The sequence below is a fragment of the Mobula hypostoma genome, chromosome 27, assembly GCF_963921235.1.
Source record: "Mobula hypostoma chromosome 27, sMobHyp1.1, whole genome shotgun sequence".
NCBI lineage: Eukaryota > Metazoa > Chordata > Chondrichthyes > Myliobatiformes > Myliobatidae > Mobula > Mobula hypostoma.
Window position 1 is genome coordinate 8,689,611 of NC_086123.1, and position 19,690 is coordinate 8,709,300.

Genomic DNA, 19,690 nt, shown 5'->3' on the forward strand with positions numbered 1-19,690 from the left:
GAAAATGAAGAGTTGAGGGGTTGGAACGAGTGAGTAGAGGTAAAGGGGTGACATGGACATAATTGTCTGAATGTCCTCCTTTGGTGGAGTAATTATTCGATGATTCCATGATTAATCACAATCACTGAAATTTAATTCAGCAGTCTTGTAGAAGCTTCCATGCAAAGTAGGAGTAAATTGAATAATTGCCTTTTGATGGATGTGTAGTATTGGTTGAAAAAGTCTGCTGCCAGTGGAATAAGCTTCTCTTTAGTTTGGGCTTCACTTGGTTTCCTTACGTGTTGACTTGGCATCATAATTGATCCCGTGCATATCTGCTCTCTGCACCCAGTTGCCTGTAAGCATAGAACAAGATGAGTGCCGGAACTATGGAACGCTGCACTAAAATGCCCAACCATTGTCTGCAAAGGCCACAACTTGAAGCTTTAAAAAGCTAAGCTTACCACTCTTGAGTTTAGGTGCAATGTATCACTTAAAATGGTGCCAGTTTCCCAGTTCTTTATCTTAATAAAACGGGGAGACTTAGATGGGCTGTCATTTGGCAAATTCTTTGTAGGTGACACTTCCTGAAAGAAATGAAACCGGTGTTTTAATTTAAATCAGCAAGTGTAGAAAACAACACTTTTCAGAAAGGAGTCAATGTGGATGTGTGAATAAACATTTTAAAATCTGAAGATTTGGTTAGCTTAGTAAAATAATTATTCACATGAATAAACTCCAAATCCTGATCAGGTAGGACGGATGATAGTTTTACCTGAAGAAGGGTCTCAGCCCAAAACATCGAACATCTATTCATTTCCATGGATGCTACCTGACCTGTTGAGTTTTTCCAGCATCTTGTATGAGTTGCTTTGGATTTCCAGCATCTGCGGACTTTCTTGTGTTCATGGTTTTATTTTGATGCCCTTCACAAGGCTTGTATCCAGCCAATCCAGGATGAAGAATTCGTCTGTTGAAATCAATACAGTATCCACTGCTCACGATATGGCCTCCTCTACTTTGACGAGACCAGGCATGGACTGGGGGAACCACTTTGTCGAGCACCTTCACTCTATTCACAAAAAGCAGGATTTCCCCATGTTCAACTATTTTAATTCCAATCCCCATTCTTATTCTGACGCGATGGTCCACGTGTCCTCCAAGATGAGGCCATTCTCAGGCTGGAGGAGCAACTCCTCATATTCTGCCTGAGTAGCCTCCAACCTGATTGCATAAGCATCAATTTCTTTGACTTCCCCCCTCTTCTTCAGTACCTCACTCTGCTTCACCCTTACCTCTTCTCTTCTCCTCACCTGCCTATGGACCCGCAGTACCCCTCCTCCTTTTCTTTCTCCCATGGTCCTCTCTCTGCTCCCATGAGAATCCTTCTTCTTCAGTCCTTTGCCTTTTCCACCAATCACCTCCCAGCTTCTTATTTCATTCTCCCTCCCCCACCCACCCGGCTTCACCTATCACCTGTCAGCTTGTACTACCTCCCCTCCCCCACCTCCCCATTCTGCTTCTTCCCCTTTCATTTCCAGCCTGACAAAGGGTCTCAGCCCGAAATGTTGACTGGTTACTCATTTCCACAGGTGTTGCCTGACTTGTTGAGTTCCTCCAGCATTTTGTGTGCGTTTATCAATATCAAGGTCACATTTTTCAAGAGAGTGCTATTCTGGAGTACTGGTCAAATGAAAGTTAATGCACATTAAGAGATAAACCAATGGTGGCAGTGATACTCATACAAAGGTAGATGCTTATAGCATAGGAAGTCAATCATTCCGGCCTTAGGACATTGAAGCATCTTCAACCCCTTTGTCAATGCTAGGGTCAGCCTGCAAGTGTCACCACACACTCTGGAACCATCACAGCATGCTCACGATGTTCAGCAGGACAAAACAAGCAGCAACAACAACAGAACAAGACAAGACAACACCAAAGAAAGCCTCTTTCCCACTCACACAGGCAGGCTGTTTCCAGTTTTCCAGACCTTAGCCCCAAACTTGCAGACTTGACCTCCGGACCTCCAGCTCCAGACCCGCTGACTGCGGTCTTTGACCTTTAGGTTTTCTGTCTCCAGTCTCGCCAAGCTCGGGACTTCAATCCTTGGCTTCGGTTATAATGATTTTACTGGACCTTTTGAAGCACCTTTCAGTATTGTTACCTGGTTTGGAAATACTTTGCCATGATTTCATCATGACTGAACTTGAATCCCAGACAGCTTTCAGGAAGTACACTCAGAAGAGAGACTCGAGTTCGAAAAAGTACAGTACCTCACCATAACTCTCTCAAGGACAAAAATGCTGGCCAAGCCTGTAACAGAAAAGATCTGAATACTTTCCATTTGATTTTTTTTCACAATCTATTCCAGCTGCTACCATCCGGGAAGCAGTACCGCAGCATAAAAGCCAGGGCCAACGGGCTCCAGGACAGCTTCTTCCACCAGGCCATCAGACTGATGAACTCAAGCTGATTTGAGTGTACGCTACATTACATTGACTGCTCTGTTTATTATAAATTACAGTGTTTGCACATTACACATTTAGATGGAGATGTAAATGTAAAGATATTTACTCTTCATGTATGTGAAGGATGTAAGAAATAAAGTCAATTCAATTCAATTATGAATATTATGATGTTAAAATGTGACATCAGTCACGTGGGCTAAATATGCAATATTGTGATATGTGGACATTGAATCTCTCCCTTGGAAATCAATTTCATAGGTCCTTTGAACATGAAGTGCAACACATTATGAAGCTCTGTCATTGATTTAGTACGTTCTGTACACTGGGGAAAGATTTCTTTCCTTGCGTTTTTTGGAACTGAGCAATAAAATTGTAATTGATAAACAACCGTGCATAACCTGTACAATAAATTAGATCCATTTTTAACACAAGTCATATATTTAAAGTTCATCATTTCATATATCCAGAATCAGTGCTGATCTGAATTCTTTTACCTGCTTTGAAAATGGATTAGGAAGAACTGTTTGCAGATCAATAGGAACTCTTTCATTCTCACTTTGAAGGTGCAGGCACTGCTGGTTTAAGTCCGCCATGTCCCTATATGTGAACATTGCTCTGATTAGTACAGTGATTGAAAAAGAGTCTTACAGCATATTTTCGTTTCATCATTGTTATACAAGAGCAATAAATAAGAGGTGAGTTTCGGAAATGGAGTCACAGCCATTACTAAACTGCCTATAAATTGCTGGTGATTAAGAGAAACTTTCTAGGTAATTATCCCATTCATCAGCGATTTCTACTTGAGAATAATTTTTAGGAATTATTAATACCAATAATGGTGTCAAAGTCATTTCACAGTTGTAGTACCAAACCTATTTGAAAGAACACACTGTAGATAATTATAAATCATTTCATTATCATTGAAAAATCCCATCTTCTTTTTTAAAAAAGAGCTTATTAATGAGACTGGGTTTTTAAAAGGGCTGAGCTGTGTTGATCAGACTCATCAGAAATAGTAGCCAGCTATATATATGAACAGAGACACAAGAGACTGCAGATGCTGGGGTCTGGAGCAAAACACACCTGAAACTTCAACTGCATGGCACTGAACGTTCTGCCTCTCTGTACACAACAGACAGAAGAGCCTTCCATAAGACACCACCCCTAGAACAATCCACTGACTTTTGACATTCCACATATCTCAAATTCCGTAGATGTCACCATGTGCAATCCTGAGATTCACTTCCCTGTGGGAAAACTCAATAAATCTGAGAACCATAATGGAAAAAATGAAAAGCTGCACCAACTGGGCGGACAACCAGAGTGCAAAAGACAACAAACTGTGCAAATACAAAAAGAAAGAAAATAAAGGAAATAACAATAATGATAAATAAATAAATAAAGGAGCAATAAATATCTGGAACATGAGATGAAGACTCCTTGAAAGAGGGTCCATAAGTGGTTGGAACATTTCAGTGATGAGGCAAGTGACATTGAATGACATTATCCCTGCTGGTTCGGGAGTCTGACGGTTGAGGGGTAGTGATTGTTACTGAACCTGGTGGTATGAGCCCTATGGCTTCTGTACCTTCTTCTTGATGGCGGCGACAACAAGAAAGCATGACCTGTTTGGTGGGTGTCCCTGATGATGGATGCTACTATCCTGCGACAGTGTTTCATGTAGATGTGCTCAATGGTGGGGGAGGGCTTTACCTCTGATGTATCCACTACTTTTTGTAGGATTTTCTGTTCAAGGGCAATGCTGTTTCTATATTAGACTGTGATGCAGCCAGTCAATATACTCTCCACCACACATCTATAGAAGTTTGTCAAAGTCTTAAATCTTATGCTAATTCTTCACAAACTTCTAAGGAAGTAGAGACACCACTGTGCTTCCTTTGTAATTGCACAGATCCTCTGAAATGATAACACTGAGGAATTAGTGTTACTGACTGTGACGGGGTCCTGAATTATCCCTATGAACTGTGCTTTTGAAAAGAGAGAGAGAGAGGTGTTCAACACAGACACCTTGTTAAAAAGAGGGAGAGAGGCGAAGACTGCTCACAGTTTGTTTATACTTTCTACAAGGACACTGGCAGCTTCCAAGTTCTTACAGAGCGAGAAGGGAGGAGCTGCTTGATGGACAGCTGGTGTTCAGCACGGTGAGATAAATAGAAGGTCAGCTGTTAGACCTACAGACACACGGTTTTGCAAACTGAATGAGCTTTGTTCTGCCCACAGAACAGGTGGGTTTTGGAGGATCGACCAGGAGAATCGATCAGTGGCTCTCGCAGTGTGAAAAGGGTGTGACCGGTGGGGAGTTATTTCCGACCCTCGCCTGGGTTGATAACTCCACCACAGAAGAACGGTCCCCTTTATTGTGGTCACAGTCGGTGACTTCTAAAGGATTTTGGAGGACAACAGGAAGATCAATGGTGTCAGCTCACCTGAAGACTCAAATCTCTCCCTCTCTCTCTCTCCATCACTACTCAACTCAATACCACGAACTGAACTTTACTCATCATCGTAAGACTATTTACCCCTAGACATGAAGAAGCTTGGTTTTCATATATTTCCACACACACAAACACACATATATATAAAATCATTGCTAACCTGTTTTATATATCTGATTTTATATTACTGTATTGCGTAGTTACTAATAAATACCATTAGTTAATAGCAATACTGGACTCCAAAGTGTCTTCCATTTCTGCTGGTTCTTTAAACCGTCACGGGATATGTGACACTGAGTCACTCCACCTCCTTGGTTTACTGACATTAAGTGAAAGGTTCTTGTTGTGGCACCTCACAGTCAAATTTTCAATCTCCCTCCTACATGCTGATTTGTCACCACTTTTGATTCGGCCTATGACAGTGGTCATCAGCAAACATAAATATGGCATTTGAGCTGTGCTTAGCCACATATTCATAAGTGTAAAATGAGTAGAGCAACTTCAGTATGTATTTAATATTTAAGGAATATTTGAGTAAACTTGTAAGAGTTTACTTGTATGATTAAGCATTTTTTATTGTTTATATAATTCATTATGGATAGATGTAAAAATATGTGAAATGCATACATCATTACATTACCACATGATAAATGTGACTTGCTTAAAGTAAATATGAAGTTAGACTCGCATTCAAGCTCCATACGTATCCCCTTTTGCCTATCACCTGTCCAGCTCTCGGCTCTATCCCTCCCCCTCCTGTCTTCTCCTATCATTTTGCATCTCCCCCTCCCCCTCCAGCTTTCAAATCCCTTACTCACTCTTCCTTCAGTTAGTCCTGACGAAGGGTCTCGGCCTGAAACGTCGACTGCGCCTCTTCCTATAGATGCTGCTTGGCCTGCTGCGTTCACCAGCAACTTTGATGTATGTGCTTCTATTTATTACTTCTGAGGATGATCAGAGCGAGAACAATGTAGGCCCACCAGCGTCTTTACTTCCTGAGAAAGCTAAAGAAATTTGGCCTGTCCCCTAAAACCCTCACTAAAATTTTTATAGATGCACCGTAGAAAGCATTCTTCTAGGGTGCATCATAACCTGGTACGGAAGTTGTCCTGTCCAAGACCGGAAGAAGCTACAGAAGATCGTGAACACAGCCCAGCACATCACACAAACCAATCTTCCATCCTTGGACTCACTTTACACCGCACGCTGTCGGAGCAGTGCTGCCAGGATAATCAAGGGCGCGACCCACCCAGCCAACACACATTTCGTCCCTCTTCCCTCCAGGAGAAGGCTCAGGAGCTTGAAGACTCGTACGGCCAGATTTGGGAACAGCTTCTTTCCAACTGTGATAAGACTGCTGAACGTATCCTGACCCGGATCTGGGCCATACCCTCCAAATATCCGGACCTGCCTCTTGGTTTTTTTGCACTACCTTCCTTTCCCTTTTCTGTTTTCTATTTATGATTTATAATTTAAATTTTTTATTATATTTACTATCGATTAGTACTCCAGGGAGCGCAAAGCACAGAATCAAATATCGCTGTGATGATTGTACGCTCTAGTATTAACTGTTTGGCGACAATAAAGTAAAGTATAAAGAAGTCGTGAAATGCAGATCCCAAGACATTCCCAAAATTCCAGCTGTGGTAATGAATAGAGAGAAACGGAGCCAATACCACAGAAGAACTAGTCATGAACAGTCATGACTGCTGCGTTCACCAGCAACTTTGATGTATGTTGCTTGAATTTCCAGCATCTGCAGAATTCCTGTTGTTCGCATTCAAGCTCTCTTGTTTTACTTGTAGTTAGCTTAATGTTCTCAAGTTACAAAACACTTCCATGACAACGAGGAAATTTTGAATGAACCCAAGATGACTACCTATCTGTAGGCAGCGAGACATTAAAGTTTTTAAAACAGCAGTAAGAATTGTTGAGTTCAAAATAAAAACAGCACCACGCATATTCTTTGGAAGAGAAGACACATTCAATTAAATAAAGGCAGAAAACAGAAGAATTCATGAGCCCATAAACAATGTGTACCTTGGGATGATAATCAAATAGCTTTCATAAGCAGGGTCAAAAAGGTGGCATATGTGACTGAATTGAAGAGATTTTCTCAGTATTGTCAGTTCAGTAATGGTCTCAATGACACAATGAGAGATCATTTAGTCTGTGAAATCTTACAAGAAAGTGTTCAAAATGGCTCCTAACTGAAGTACAGCTTACATTTAAAAGAGCAGTTGAAATATCTGTATCAATGGAAACAGCAATCAGAAATGCAATTGAGTTACAGTTAGGAATGAAAGTGAGTGTGAACAAAATTGCAATGTCTAAACAGAAACGGGCCTGGCCAAATTGTGTTACCATTGTGTCAGGGGCTCACATACACCAGCCCAATGCAGATTTAAAGGTAAAACCTGCAGAAAATGCAACAAAGTGGGACACATACAAAGAGCATGTCAGGCAGACAAAAATACGCAGGCAAGAGAAAAAGATAAAAAGTCAAGTTGCAGTTTCAAAAACAGCAATAATTAGCATGCTGCTGAGGAAGAATCTACTAATGATGAGAATAACACACATCAAAGTTGCTGGTGAACGCAGCAGACCAGGCAGCATCTCTAGGAAGAGGTACAGTCGACGTTTCAGGCCGAGACCCTTTGTCAGGACTAACTGAAGCAAGAGCTAGTAAGAGATTTGAAAGTGGGAGGGTGAGGGGGAGATCCAAAATGATAGGAGAAGACAGGAGGGGGAGGGATGGAGTCAAGAGCTGGACAGGTGATAGGCAAAGAGGATATGAGAGGATCATGGGACAGGAGGCCTAGGGAGAAAGAAGAGGGGGAGGGGGAGGGGGGATATGAGAGGATCATGAGACAGAAGGCCCTTCTCCCCGGGCCTCCTGTCCCATGATCCTCTCATATCCCTTTCGCCAATCACCTGTCCAGCTCTTGGCTCCATCCCTCCCCCTCCTGTCTTCTCCTATCATTTTGGATCTCCCCCTCCCCCTCCAACTTTCAAAATCTCTTACTAGCTCTTCCTTCAGTTAGTCCTGACAAAGGGTCTTGGCCTGAAATGTTGACTGTACCTCTTCCTAGAGATGCTGCCTGGCCCGCTGCGTTCACCAGCAACTTTGATGTGTGTTGCTTGAATTTCCAGCCTTTGCAGAATTCCTCGTGTTAATGATGAGAGTGATGCAGGGTTGAGCAGCCTTGAGATTTACAACGTGAAAACTAACAATAGACAAACAAGATGGCTTACTCCAGAAGTAAATGGCAAATTAATTAAAATGGAATTGGACACTAGCTTGGCTGTTTCAGCCATTCCACAAAATTAGCTTGAACAGCATTTAAAAGTTACTGCAGATAACCAACTAAGAACCTATACTGAAGAAAAGAAAATTCTTGTGGGAATGACATTTGTAACAGTGAAATACAACAACCAACAAGCCACATTGAGCTTGTATGTGGTAAAAACAGGGATCTAGCATTGTGGGAGCATGACTGGCTGAGATAACTACAACTTGACTGGAGATTCATCCATCTCTTGTATGTCACACACCTTGCATAGAATCAACTGAAAGCAAATTAATTCAAGTACTGTCTCCACCTTGTACACCATGAATCATTGCCTAACAGAGGGTAAACAGGTGGTGGTGCCAACCTCCATGTCTCTGGTTGGAAAGCATATTGGACCAGGGAGGGACCATGGTGCCCAGAGGAATCAGGAAAGTAGCCAACTACAACAGTTGTTGTAGGCAATGTATCTGAGAAAGCCTCTGATATGTTAATCAGGCGGTTACTTGCAAAATGTGGCTTGGCTTTAAGCTGAAAGAGAATTCAAGGAGCATGAGGAAAGATGCAAGCATTCAGCTTTTGTGAATATAAAAACATAGAATCTAACGTACAAGCATTCAGGCTCTTGCGTGAACTTCAAATGGAAGACAAAATGTTGCCTGTAAAAGTAGATGCAAAGTCCAAAGCCCAGCTGAATGAAATGAAGAGCAAATGGAAAAGAGTCGCAGGAGACACAAAAACAGAGGATTCGTCAGATGATGTTGTGGATGAGGAAACCAAGAGGAGAGATCAGATTGTAAAGGGAGCAATCGAAGGATTAATAAGAGAACACTCCAGCGAACTAAATGCATCTTCCCAAGATCAGGGCGCACATTCTAGAAAGAAGTCAGGACTGGGAGAGAAGTATCGAAGCAGATCCTGAGAGAAAAGCCAAAGAAAAAGCGAAGAAAGGCGTCCAGAACTGTCAGAACCTCTTCCTGCAGCCTCAGGGTCAACTCCTGTTACCCCCACAGAGGAGGCCCCAGAATCTGAGATTACTTCACAGCCACAAGTCTCATCTGCCAAGCACAGTGACACTGTTGTCAGGAAAGACATTATCTCACAAGAGTAAGAAAGTTTCCACAGCGATTAAATCCTTAGGCCTGAATGGGACAACTTAAAATTTGCTATGCCATAGATGTCTGTATAGTCATTGTATGATATAGTATACTGAGTATACAGTTGAAATGCATTGAGTCGGAGTGCATAAGTAAGCAGGGAAGTGTTGTTTATTTAATATTGCAGTAATATTTCAGTAATCTTGTAAATAAAGTGTTTGATTAAGCATTCTGTTTTTTTACAGAACTCATTATGGTTACCTGTAAAAATATGTGAATTGCATACGTGCATGTCTCACTTAAAGTAAACACGAAGGTAGACTAGTATTCTCGACTCTCTTGTTTTACGTTCAATTAGTTTAATTTTTTAGAGTTACTACACATAACAAGGGGTGTATGTAGCTCACAAAACGTTTCCTGGCTTACCGACGCCGTTTTGGAAATTTTCTTAATAAAACTGTAATATTCAGAGGCAATTAAAAAACTATTCCAGGGGATTTATGAAATTAAAAATAATAAAGAGTACAGGAAAAAAGGTCTAGGATTAAACTACAAATGCAATAAAGAGCACCTAAAATATTAACAATTAAAAACATTAGAGTGCAATAAAGTGAAATAGTACCTTTTCCCTCAGGGGCTTAAATCCTGTTCAGATGCAATAGAGACTGTTTGCTAGACCAGCCTATAAAGCTGATGGGTCAGGTGCAAAGTGCAGCTGCAATCTCTGGCCAGCACAGTTGTGCTCTACCACCAGACTAAACAGGGAATTCAGAGGAACAGCGTGAAGTCAGATGTGCTAGTACCTGATAACCAACTCTTTATACTTGCCTGAACTAGTGCATGCAAATGCGCAAGACAAACTGAACTGTTAGTGCCCTGGGGCACAATCCATTACACCCTTCAGTTTACCAGAAACGTAAGAAATTCTGCATATGCCAAAACACACACACACACACACACACACACACACACACACAAACATACACAATGCTGCAGGAACTTAGCAAGTCCGGCAGCATGTACGAAGGTGAATAAACAGCTGAGCTGGAACTCAGATGATGAAGAATCTTAGCCCAAGAAGTTGACTGTCTATTCCCATCCATGGATGCTGCTTGTCCTGCTGAGTTCCTGTAGAATTTTTTGTTTACGGTGTGTATTGAGATAAGCAAGTTGGGACAATGCAACTGTGAGCTAGTTTTCCAGTGTTATTGATCACATAGCTGATGACCAACAATTAGACAACAGCATAAAAAAGTCTTGCTAAAGTATGGGATCATTCTTGGGGAGATAATGTGCCAGCAGGTCTGGGAATGAGCAATAAATTTTGGCCTTGCCCCCGAAGCCCACATTCCAAAAAGTGAATAAAAGTATCAATTAATCTTTGCAACTGAAACAATCATATTTCTGTATGCAATGCATATTAGATGACAATGGCTTGTTTTGATTTCAAACCAACTGCTCTGAATTAGATCCAGTTTATTTTTGGAAACCATTGCTATGTTATCAAGAATGAAGTAAATGAAAATATCCAATAAAGTCTGTTCACAAGTGACCAAAGTATTTTTTGGAGGAGATTAGTAAGGAATGAGCTACCAGCAAAATATTGAACTAAGAATGAAGACTGACAAAATGTGGAAGGCTGAACAGCTATGGGATTTATAAATATATGTAAACAGATAAATGCATTAATCCAGGGGCCTTCCTGATTGGATCCCATAAAGGACCCAAGAAATAGTGGAGGTAAATGGCTCTGAGCCTCTATGGAAAGTATGGAAAGGAATAATATAAAACTTCCATTTCAAGGAGAGGTTGCAAAAGATGTGATTGATGAAGGGATGATAAGTGCCTTTTATTTCCACTGTGGATACGTGAAAAACTGGAAAATGTACCACAAAGTAGCTAAGAAGAGAATTGTTTCCACAATGAGTTGGTATAAAATCTTTTGTTAACTAAGCAAAGTAATTTTGCCTGAAACATCATCAATAAACATCCTTTGTGCTTACGTGGAACCTGTCTTCAAATACAATGCGTTGAATATTGTACACGGGAGGATTTTGCTATTGGGGAGAGAGGCCAGTAAATTAGCATGGATCCTCTCTGTCTGTCCACCCTAATCTTCCCCTCTCCATCTCACTCTGTCCCTCTCTTTCTCACTCTCTCCCTCCCAACCAACTTTCTCCTCCTGAGCAACAAATCCCTGTCGCACATCTTAACTTCAAGTATCGTTAAAGAAAGTTGGGGTTATCGTTAATTGTATCCCTGTAAACCTGTGGGATTAGTGTTGGGGCTTCAACTATATACAATGCTCAACCCAAAAAAGGACATGCTTATCCTAACTATTTTATATCAAGAAACTATTGTCTGTCCATGCTGCTACATAATTATAAATTTTAATCATTTTTCTGTAGCACTAAATGAAATACCCAGTGGAAACCCAAATACATTGTACCCACTGGTTCTTTTTAATCACCCTACTAGTTAGTATACATCCCTAAAGATCTCCATTAAAGTTATCCAAACACAATTTCCATTTCATTAAACAATTGTGACTCTGCCTAATCTTGTTATTGTTATTCCACTTTATTTCCATTTTAATGAACTCCAGCATTTTCACGACAACACATTTTTAGCCAAATCTTTCCTTCTACCTCCTTTAAATGGTATCTCCTAAAATGAGCAGTTTTGCCCCCCGCCACTTTAAATAGCTTTGCCTGTTTCATTTTAGTTTAAAATGTAATTGCAGTTTTGTTTGGAAGGCATTTTAATCGTCTCCCATGACCCCTGCTCAGCAGCTACAGCTTTGTTTGATGACAGTTTAATAACTTCAGAACCTGTTCAGGTTCTTCTAGGTTCACCCATTTTGATTGGTCTCAAACAGTTTTCTGACATTTATTGCAAATTCTGCACTATTGTCCAACCTTGCCTCCAGCAAAGTTCACAGTAGAGTGGAGCTAATTTTTAGAATTAATGGGAATTACTTAATGATTTAATTAATCATTTAGAATTAATCAGTGTACAGTGACGATGCTCCAGAATCAAGTTCACGGAGACTTCAGCAGACATGCTGAGTACGCAGATGTCACTTGTGTTATCAATCTTAAAGGCAAAACTCTCAGATGTCGTTGACTCATTCACCAAAGCATTCAAGAGGATGAACCTTACCATCACAAGTCTAAGGTCTGTTGCCAACCTGTCAATAATTGTTCACTATGGGACTTCCCATATTCCGCAAGCCATCTCTCTATAAAGTCAGACAATGTCTTCAACACATCAGCACAATCGTTGGTCAGCTGAGGAAGAGGATATTAGAAGCATAGATTCTTAAAGCTGGTGTAAAGCTCATAATCCACCTGCCAACAGTAATCCCTGCCCTCTGAAATGACTCTGAGATCTCGACTACTTACAACAGGTATCTCAAGACACTGGGACAAATGATTCACTGTTGTATCCCAAAACTCTTCAAAATTCACTGGAATGACAACCAACTTCAATGTCCTTTTCATGGCCAACATCCCCATCTTTCAGGGCATTGTCACACTCATTCAGCTACGTTGAAGTTGGTTGTGTTGATTAGCCCAGCTCTAGACTCCTAAAACAGACATTCTGAGCTCTCATCTGGGAGGAGGAGGCAGAGGAAAATATTCAAAAATCTTTTCCATCCTGCCAAAGGGTCTCGGCCCGAAACGTCGACTGTACTTCCTGTCCATAGCTGCTGCCTGGTCTGCTGAGTTCCTCCGGCATTTTGTGCTTGCCACTTGGATTTCCAGATCTGCAGATCTTCTCTTGTTCGAGAATTTAAGATCTCATTCTTGAGAAGTTGCAACATCCCACCGACCGCCTTCAATCCCATCACCTGGCCGACAGTTCCCAAACTGGTGTCATTAGTCATCCAAGAACCCTCAAAACCAGAGTGAAAGCAAGTCAGGTTTAGAATCAGAATCAGAATCAGGTTTATTATCACTGATATATGTTGTCCTACAGCAGTAGTACAGTGCAATACATAAAACATACTATAAGCTACAATAAGGAATAGTTCCAAGGTTTTATTCTGGAATTCAAACATTGCAATATTTTTCTGTTAAGTGTCACAGTGAAAGCTATCCTGCTGCATAACCTCTGCTATGGTAGGCCACTGACATGCTGAGATAATGCAAGAACTCGTCTGAAGTAACCCTGTAGTAGTCAGAGAACTAGTGTCGAGATCTGTGCTGGTCTTCCCATTACTCACCATAATGAAGGAAACTCCTTGCTAGCTGAAGTGGTTGGTGTGGGTCTGATCTCAACATTTAAGTTTCTATAGGTACCTGGATGGGATTGGTGTGGATGGCTATGGTCCGGGCGCAGGGCCATGGGATTCGGCAGAATAACCGTGTAGCACAAGTGGCCTCATTCTGTGCTGTATTGCTCTATCACTCTATGACCAACGACACAGCAAGGAGTTAAAGACAATGAATGAGGACAATTTAGACAGCCTCTTTCTACCCTGTATGTCTAAGAGGAACTCACCATGTGACACCAGTAAATTCAAGTTCTCACTTACACATTTCTGCACTCTATCTCAATAAATAAATAACTTTGACCAGTTTAGATGTGGAAGATAGTATTCAGGATATTGCATGGAACCACTAACTAGGAGAAAGCAACAGGTGTGCTCTCACAAGAACCTGGTGACCTGGTCATTGTGGAAGAGTGTGCAAGTGTGGAAGGAGAAATTAGGAACACTTCTTTGTAGCCAAGTCCAGTCAAAATTTGGAACTCCCTTTCTCAGGAGTTGGTGGAATGAAGCTCAATGAATAATTTTTTATCTGAGATGGATATACTTACCAATCTATCCATTCCAGTTTTGAGATCATTAAGCAGAAGTCAAGCATAATAATGGATAGAGCCAAGGTTAATGGGTGGAACTATGCTGAAGATTAGCATGGGTCTTACTGAATGGCAGACCATGTTCCTGGAGCTGAATAACTCAGAGAAATAGTGGTATGATTTTGCAGAGAGTTGCTCAGTTCATGGACGCAAGACGTTCCTCTTCATATTGTTCATAAACATACCTAGCACACTTAGTATATCCTCCACAATGCAGCCCCTGTACTGTCCCTTCTCCCCACACACAACCTAACTCCACCCATACAACTTCTTTCCACAAGCAGCTGGAAATGTTTTTTCTTACTTAGTCCCTTTTTTAATAGAACCAGAATAGAAAAGAGAAATAATTGGCAACTTTTTAATGCTTGCCTACCTGCCCAACTGGAGTCCAACATCATATTTCTTTCCCTGACCTGCTGAGTTCCTCCAGCATTTTGTGTGTGTTGCTCTGGATTTCCAGCAGAATTCCTCATGCTTATCATATTTCTTTAGCTTCAGTAGATCTGATATGGATTCAATTGCTTTACGAAGTTCACCGTTCTCAGTTTTATTGTTTCTCTTCAAGTTGCTGGTGCTGGCACAGGGATCCTCTCCTTTCAAAGCATTAATAATAGCCGAAGACATCATTTCAGTTGGGGACTAGGCTTCTCTGGGATCTCATGTCCCATGTGTCACTGTGGTTGGGTTAAATATGTCACTAAGCTTTTTGTCTTCAGTTTTGAAGTTGTCACTGTCCTGAGCACCATCATTGCTCAGCTGCCAACATTTTTGTAACATGTACCATTTTTGGTGTTCCATCACTCATGAAGGTGGTCTCCAGGTGAGTAAAGAAGCCTGGGGTTATGTTCTTCAGCATCTCCAGAGCACGTTCATAGGTCATGTCAACAAGGGGCTTGACACTTGATATCTCCAACCTGAACCAAACCACTGCCCTTTGCTGTTCCACCACGAATTAGATCAGAGTGGACAACAGGAGGTTTGCACATACTAAAAATCCAGCTCCACCCGCCATATGCTCAACGAGCTTGAATATGATGTTTAGCTGCGGCTGCTAACAGTGAAACTCATTTGGCTCCATAATGCACGTGTTTCTCGCTGAATATCCAATTATTGAATCTCCACTGTGAGAGCTTTAATCCAGCTTTTCAATGCTTAGTGGTGTCTCTTACCAACTTAAAGAAACACAGTGCTGGGAATCACAATAGTAAAGAACATCGCTGTAATAAAAAGAGAAATTTTCATTTCTTAATTCATTTTAGTAACTGCCCGGTGAATCCAGTGATGTAATATCATTAAGTGAAAGACGGGTTCAATTTCAATTATATTTGTAGAAAATCAAAAAACATAGGATAAGATGTTAATATCCCTCGTGCCAATGGGTCGTGAGCACTTGCTCGAGACTGCCTTGATGTTGGGAGTGGCACAGGGTTGACACACAGGGGTTTTCAAGTGGCATCCTCCTTCCTTGCTGTTTCATCTTAGCCCACTACACCTCCGGAGGGCTCGTCGATGACTTCTGGCATCCATTCCCCGTTGTGCCCTCCCACTCTCTTGATGCTATCTTGGAGCCCAGGAGGGGTCTTTTCGCTCGATCCAAAGCCAGCGACTGCTTCTTTCCACCAACTCTGATGTGGCTCTGATGGTTTGCCGTAGAGTCTGACCATAGATCCCTAGCTCCTTCAGCAATTTGATGGTGGACGTGGGTTATAAATCCCCTCCAACCCACTTCCACAGGAAAAAACTTCGGGTTTCCAGCCCCAGCGCTGAGTTTCAGCTGCCTGATCTGCATAGCGTAACCTCTTGTGTTCGTATGCTTCAGCCACTGAATCCTCCCACAGGCCTGTGAGTTCCATGATGTCGACAATCTGTAATGAGTTGGACCAGAGAACCAAATCTGGCCTGCGGTTGGTGGTAGCAATTTCCAGTGGAAGGGTGAGTTGTTTATTGACATCCACCACCATTTCCCATTCACAGGCCAAGTCCATCGGTCCTGTTTCTGGCTTAGGAGGGAGATTTTCCTCCCTCCCAGATGAATGCTACTGGTGTCAAGAGCGTTAGTCGTTCTTGGGGGCAAGGAGTTGGTTGCTATCCTCTTGTTTCCGATTGATGCTGCCAGACTCTTCAATTCCTGGCTGTGAAGCCACTCGTATCTGCTTGTGTGAGGCTGGTTTTGCCGCTTGCCAGGATACACTTGAGGGTTGCCAGGACTGGGCACAGGGCACGAGTTGGGTCCTCACCGAACCGCTGGTGAAGGTTTTTTTTGTGAGGGAAGCACATCATACGTAGCTCTGATGAGAATGCCAAGTCTGTTTGCTTCCATATGTCCTTCCAGCTGATTTTCCTCCTCTTAATGCTTTCCCACCACATCCATTGCCCCTTAGCCAGGAGACACCATTCTTCTGAATGTTCTTGTCATCGTACTTCTTCGACAACCACCATCCTTCGCTCTGGAATTGTGGCCATGTGCCAGGTGTGTCCATTTGCTGCCAGACCAAACCTGCCCCTGCCCTGTTGCACTTGCCCCAGAACATCTCTAAGCCTAAGGGCTGCTGTTGCTTGCTGCGTCAGTGGGATTCCATTTCTGCCCAGTTGATAAGGTCCGTACTGCAATACTGATGGTCTTGTCACAAGAATCTTTGAGTGTCATCTGTAGACGCACCACAGAACACTTGAATTCCTCTGTAAGGCCAGTGAAAGGTTGTTGAGGGACTCCCTTACCATAGGGACTGATGATGCTGATACACCTAGGTACTTCTTTATGAGTGACGTGATGGTTTGCTCGAGCTTCTTCATGGTTGTTAGTGGGACCTCATAGACAACGAGTCGCCACATCACCCGGGGTAGGAGTCCAAACTGTAAGCACCAGAGTTTCAGTTTTCCAGGCAGTGTGGTCTTGCCGATGTTATTCAGGCCGTTGGCAATGTGTGGTTTTAGTTGCTGCACCTGCTCTATGTCCATGAGTCTGGCATTGTACCATCTACCCAGGTTGTTCAGACACTGCTGGAATTAGGTCATCGCTAATGGAAAACTTTATGTCTTTCAGCATTCCCTTGACTATGGAGATGCTTTGTGGCTTGCTGGGTTTGAGTTCCATTCTGGCTCACTTGATGTTTTCCTGCAGATTTCCAAGTACTCGCTTGGTGCTGCTGCAGTAGTGGTCAGTGTTGTTACATTATCCACGTACAGCCTAATAGGGGGAAGTTGAAGTCCAGCACTTGTTCCTTCACTGCCTACCACCCATCTTGAAGTCCTGATAATGACCTCCATTGTGAAGGCCAGGGGTGATATAGTTCATTTCATTTTTAAATCTTTTTATTAATTATTATTGAAAATCAGCAAAAAAATACATTAAATGTAATATAGAAACATAGAAAATAGGTGCAGGAGTAGGCCATTCGGCCCTTCGAGCCTGCACCGCCATTTATTATGATCATAGCTGATCATCCAATTCAGAACCCTGCCCCAGCCTTCCCTCCATACCCCCTGACCCCCGTAGCTACAAGGGCCATATCTAACTCCCTTTTAAACATAGCCAATGAACTGGCGTCAACAGTTTGCTGTGGCAGAGAATTCCACAGATTCACCACTCTCTGTGTGAAGAAGTTTTTCCTAATCTCAGTCCTAAACATTGCAACACATCAATATGTACAATAAGAATTATAAAATAACTGATTAACAAAGCTAAACAATATATCAATAATAATAAGAAAAAACAAAATGTTAAAACTATTTTTGTTTTGGAAAAAAGAAGGAAAAAAGAACCCCTACTAACTAAAACAAAAAAAACTCCTACTAACAAAAGAAAAACGAAAAAAAAAAATCTTTGGGAGCACAACCCTGGAGCTATACGCCATACAAAATCTAACTTGTATTTGTAGAGTTAATTATCAGTGCAGTCAAACATTTTTGTGGAATTGACTCATAAAGGCACAGAACACTGGAAGGTGAACAACTAGTGGGGACCTGATTTTCCTGTGTAATGCGTTTCAACATAGCGCCGTTCATTTCCTTGAAAATTATTTAACGAGGGAAATATATGTGTTGTTACTTTGTACTCAAGGGAGCATTGAATGTAACACAAAGGCCACTATTCAGTTTCAGAAAGGTGTTACCAAACTAAACTTTACAGATTCTTTATATATATACGTACATTGTATTAATGTACAAACATATATAAAGAAATTGATTGAAACCTCTTGCAGATTTCTTTAAACTTTGTGGCGGTGCAAAAGGTTAAAATAGTTTCTCATGCGTTTTGGACAAAGCATTGAAGATATCAAAGATAATTCAGTAATGATTTGAATTAACTTGTGTCTCTCAAAATTGTAAATTTGAATAAATAAAAATAAATAAAAAATTAAAAATATATAAAAATGAAAATAAATAAAAAGTCACCCAAATCCAGAATAATGCATAACTAGATTAACATCTTTTGATATAAAGTCATAGAAAATTACATGAAGTTAAAACAAATAGAAATGAAAAGCAGTCTTCTTTTTGGTTAATCTTTGGGGTAATAGAAAGTATGGAGGTTGGGTAGTGAAAGGCCATATTTTACAGGGCGACTGATCTCTTTCCTTCATGGCTTCTAGAATTAATCTGCCTTGCTATTTACACAATCTGTGGTTTAAAGGGATCACCTTACTTGCATTGTTATTAAGGAATGTGTTGCGTAATATGGAGATTGATTTTGATTCGAGGCAACAATAGATCAGATTTTTCATCATTGATTTCCTGAAGCCATCTAGGTTTTACTTTGGAGATGATGGTGTGATGTCTGGGTGGTAATGGGTTATCAATGAACTCAAGACTGTTCCAGCATGTCTTTCTCCGCCTACCCTCCCACCCCCCATCATCTTTATTGGCTACTCTTGAGTTCAAGGAATACTTGCTTCCACTCTGGTTCCATGTACCACAAGTGCAAGCATCATCTACATGCTACCTGATGTTTGAGGTTTGGGTGACCTTGGTTCTGGAGTGTTGCTTCAGCAGGTTGGACTCTTTTCCCCTTATCGTCACTACTTAAGGAAGTTTGTTGGAGGTGACGTGCAGCATTGACGAAATTCGGTCTGTTGTAGACCTGTCAATTTAGGATCATGACTCACATGTTATCATGGAACAAACATGTGGAAAACTAAATGCTCGAAGAGTGTGCCACAGTCTTTACCAGTTAATAGAATCCAAGGCTTTAGTGGGGGTAAGAAAGGACATGCACAGTGTCTGGTGCTACTATCTTCAATTCTCTTGGAGCATTGCATGGTGAAGATTATGTCTAACGTACCTCTAGCCACAGAATCTATGCTGCAAATCCAGGAGAAAATCTTCGCCAATGGGAGCAAGCAATTGAGGGGGAGACCAGTGCCGAATTTTGTTCTGCATTTTTTTAAACAAAATAAAGTTGACTCAAAATAAAAAAAACATATACAAATAAAATGTTCAAAGCATTCACAGATAATGCATTCAGTAGTGTTAACTTACTTCATTAAAATTGATATCAATATTGCCACTTGTTGGACTTGTCTTCTTATGTGAAG

At 41.4% G+C, this 19,690-nt stretch overlaps 1 protein-coding gene across 1 annotated transcript in view; it reads right to left on the reverse strand.

Annotated features, from left to right (window-relative positions):
- nos1 (nitric oxide synthase 1 (neuronal)) overlaps positions 1 to 19,690 on the reverse strand; it is a 112,807-nt gene that overhangs the window by 68,450 nt on the left and 24,667 nt on the right. Inside the window, exons 2-4 of the mRNA XM_063034459.1 lie at positions 2,942 to 3,044; positions 444 to 566; positions 190 to 335 (exon numbers count right to left, since the gene is read on the reverse strand). Coding sequence (XP_062890529.1) covers positions 190 to 335; positions 444 to 566; positions 2,942 to 3,040 — 368 coding nt within the window. The 5' untranslated portion in view covers positions 3,041 to 3,044. The remainder of the gene's footprint in view (positions 1 to 189; positions 336 to 443; positions 567 to 2,941; positions 3,045 to 19,690) is intronic.